The 1,601-nt window shown below is 40.3% G+C and overlaps 1 protein-coding gene across 1 annotated transcript; it reads right to left on the bottom strand.

The window, feature by feature from the left end:
- Positions 1–209: 209 nt before the first annotated feature.
- On the bottom strand, positions 210–1,145 carry LOC139032387 (olfactory receptor 2L8-like). The gene has a single exon (XM_070459198.1). The coding sequence runs from the start codon at positions 1,143–1,145 to the stop codon at positions 210–212; it is 936 nt and encodes a 311-aa protein (XP_070315299.1).
- Between the last annotated feature and the right edge of the window lie 456 nt (positions 1,146–1,601).

Here is a 1,601-nt window from a genome sequence, read left to right as displayed (position 1 = left end):
AATTTTTCCTAACATAATAATGCCCCAGTGAAAAGTTAAGGACCTCCATTAGAAACCTGGAAATCACACATGAAAAATTTTATTTACATAGGGTTGCAATCACCTTGGTTTCCTGAACCACACACACCTTGGGATTTAAACTCTGAACTGTAGTTTAGTCCATGGTCACAAGCATGTTCTTTTCACAGCTGAGAAGTATTCTTTACCTATTAAGATACCCCACATCTCCCCATCAACTTCATGAGCGCTGCCACCACCTCCTTATTCCTCAGGCTGTAGATAAGGGGATTCAGCATGGGAGTGAGGATGTTGCTGAAAAGAGAGAGAGCCTGATCCTGCTCTGGACTGTGTGAGGAAGTGAAAGTCATGTAGATGAATATGTTTGGGCCAAAGAAGAGACTTACCACAGTTAGGTGGGAAGAGCAGGTGGCCAGGGCTTTTTTCCTGCCCTTGACAGAGCTCATACGGAGGACAGTGAGGAAGATGAGTGTATAGGAAGCTATGATGAGACTGAAAGGCACAACAAGCAGTACAATGCTTGTAACCACCACCACTAACTGGTACACTGATGTGTCTTCACAGGAAAGCTTAATGAGGACTGGGACCTCACAGAAGAAATGGTGGATCTCCCTTGACCCACAGATGGAAAAATGCATAGGGTAGACTGTATGGATAAATGAACCTATGGAGCCTCCAATCCAACATCCAGCAACCATGTGCAGACAAAACCTGAGGCTCATGATGGTGAGATAACGCAGTGGGATGCAGACAGCCACGTAGCGGTCATAAGCCATGAGAGTCAAGAGGAGGCATTCTGACATTCCCAACATCAGGTAGAAGAAGCTCTGCGTTCCACAGCCAATCCATGATATGGTCCTTTTCCCTGTGAAAAAGTTAGAGGCTGTCTTCGGAATAATGGTAGAAGTTAATGTCAAGTCAATGAGGGAGAGTTGACTGAGGAGAATGTACATGGGTGTATGGAGTCGAGAGTCCCCCCAAATCAAGACAATGAGGAGTAAGTTTCCCAGGAAAGCAAGGATGTAGATGAAAATAATCATGAAGTTGAGAATAATGGAATGCTGAAACTCAGGAAAGAGTCCCATAAGGATGAAATCAGTTACTGATGATGCATTCCCACCCACCATGCTTCTAAAAGAAATATAACAGGGCTGGGGAACAAATCAAATGGATTAGAACAATGGACATTCAGTTCATGTCTTGTATCAATACATGGATCTAAAATTTTATATCTTTCCCCCCAACATTGGACTCTCACAATATGTGCTATTAACTCATCAGAAGTATTTAACTACATATTATTGAGCAATTGCCTAAAAGTGTGTTAAATAAAGAATATTAAAAAAAAATGATCAAGTTTAGTTCCTCTTCACCTCGTTTAGATTCATTTTGTTTTCCTCTTTCTATTCTTTATTTTTTTTCTCTCTTCATTTTTACTTGGAGAATCCTATAGTGACAATGGATCTACTTTCTACAAATTTGAACCTCCAAAATGCATATATTATTTCTGATAGCCATTGACCCTGATTATTAACTCTTATAGATTTGGGCAAAAGAAATATCAAATCAATTCACTTAATTTA

This window comes from Odocoileus virginianus, chromosome 3 (assembly GCF_023699985.2).
Source record: "Odocoileus virginianus isolate 20LAN1187 ecotype Illinois chromosome 3, Ovbor_1.2, whole genome shotgun sequence".
Taxonomy (NCBI): domain Eukaryota; kingdom Metazoa; phylum Chordata; class Mammalia; order Artiodactyla; family Cervidae; genus Odocoileus; species Odocoileus virginianus.
This window is presented reverse-complemented; position numbering and strand designations above follow the sequence as displayed.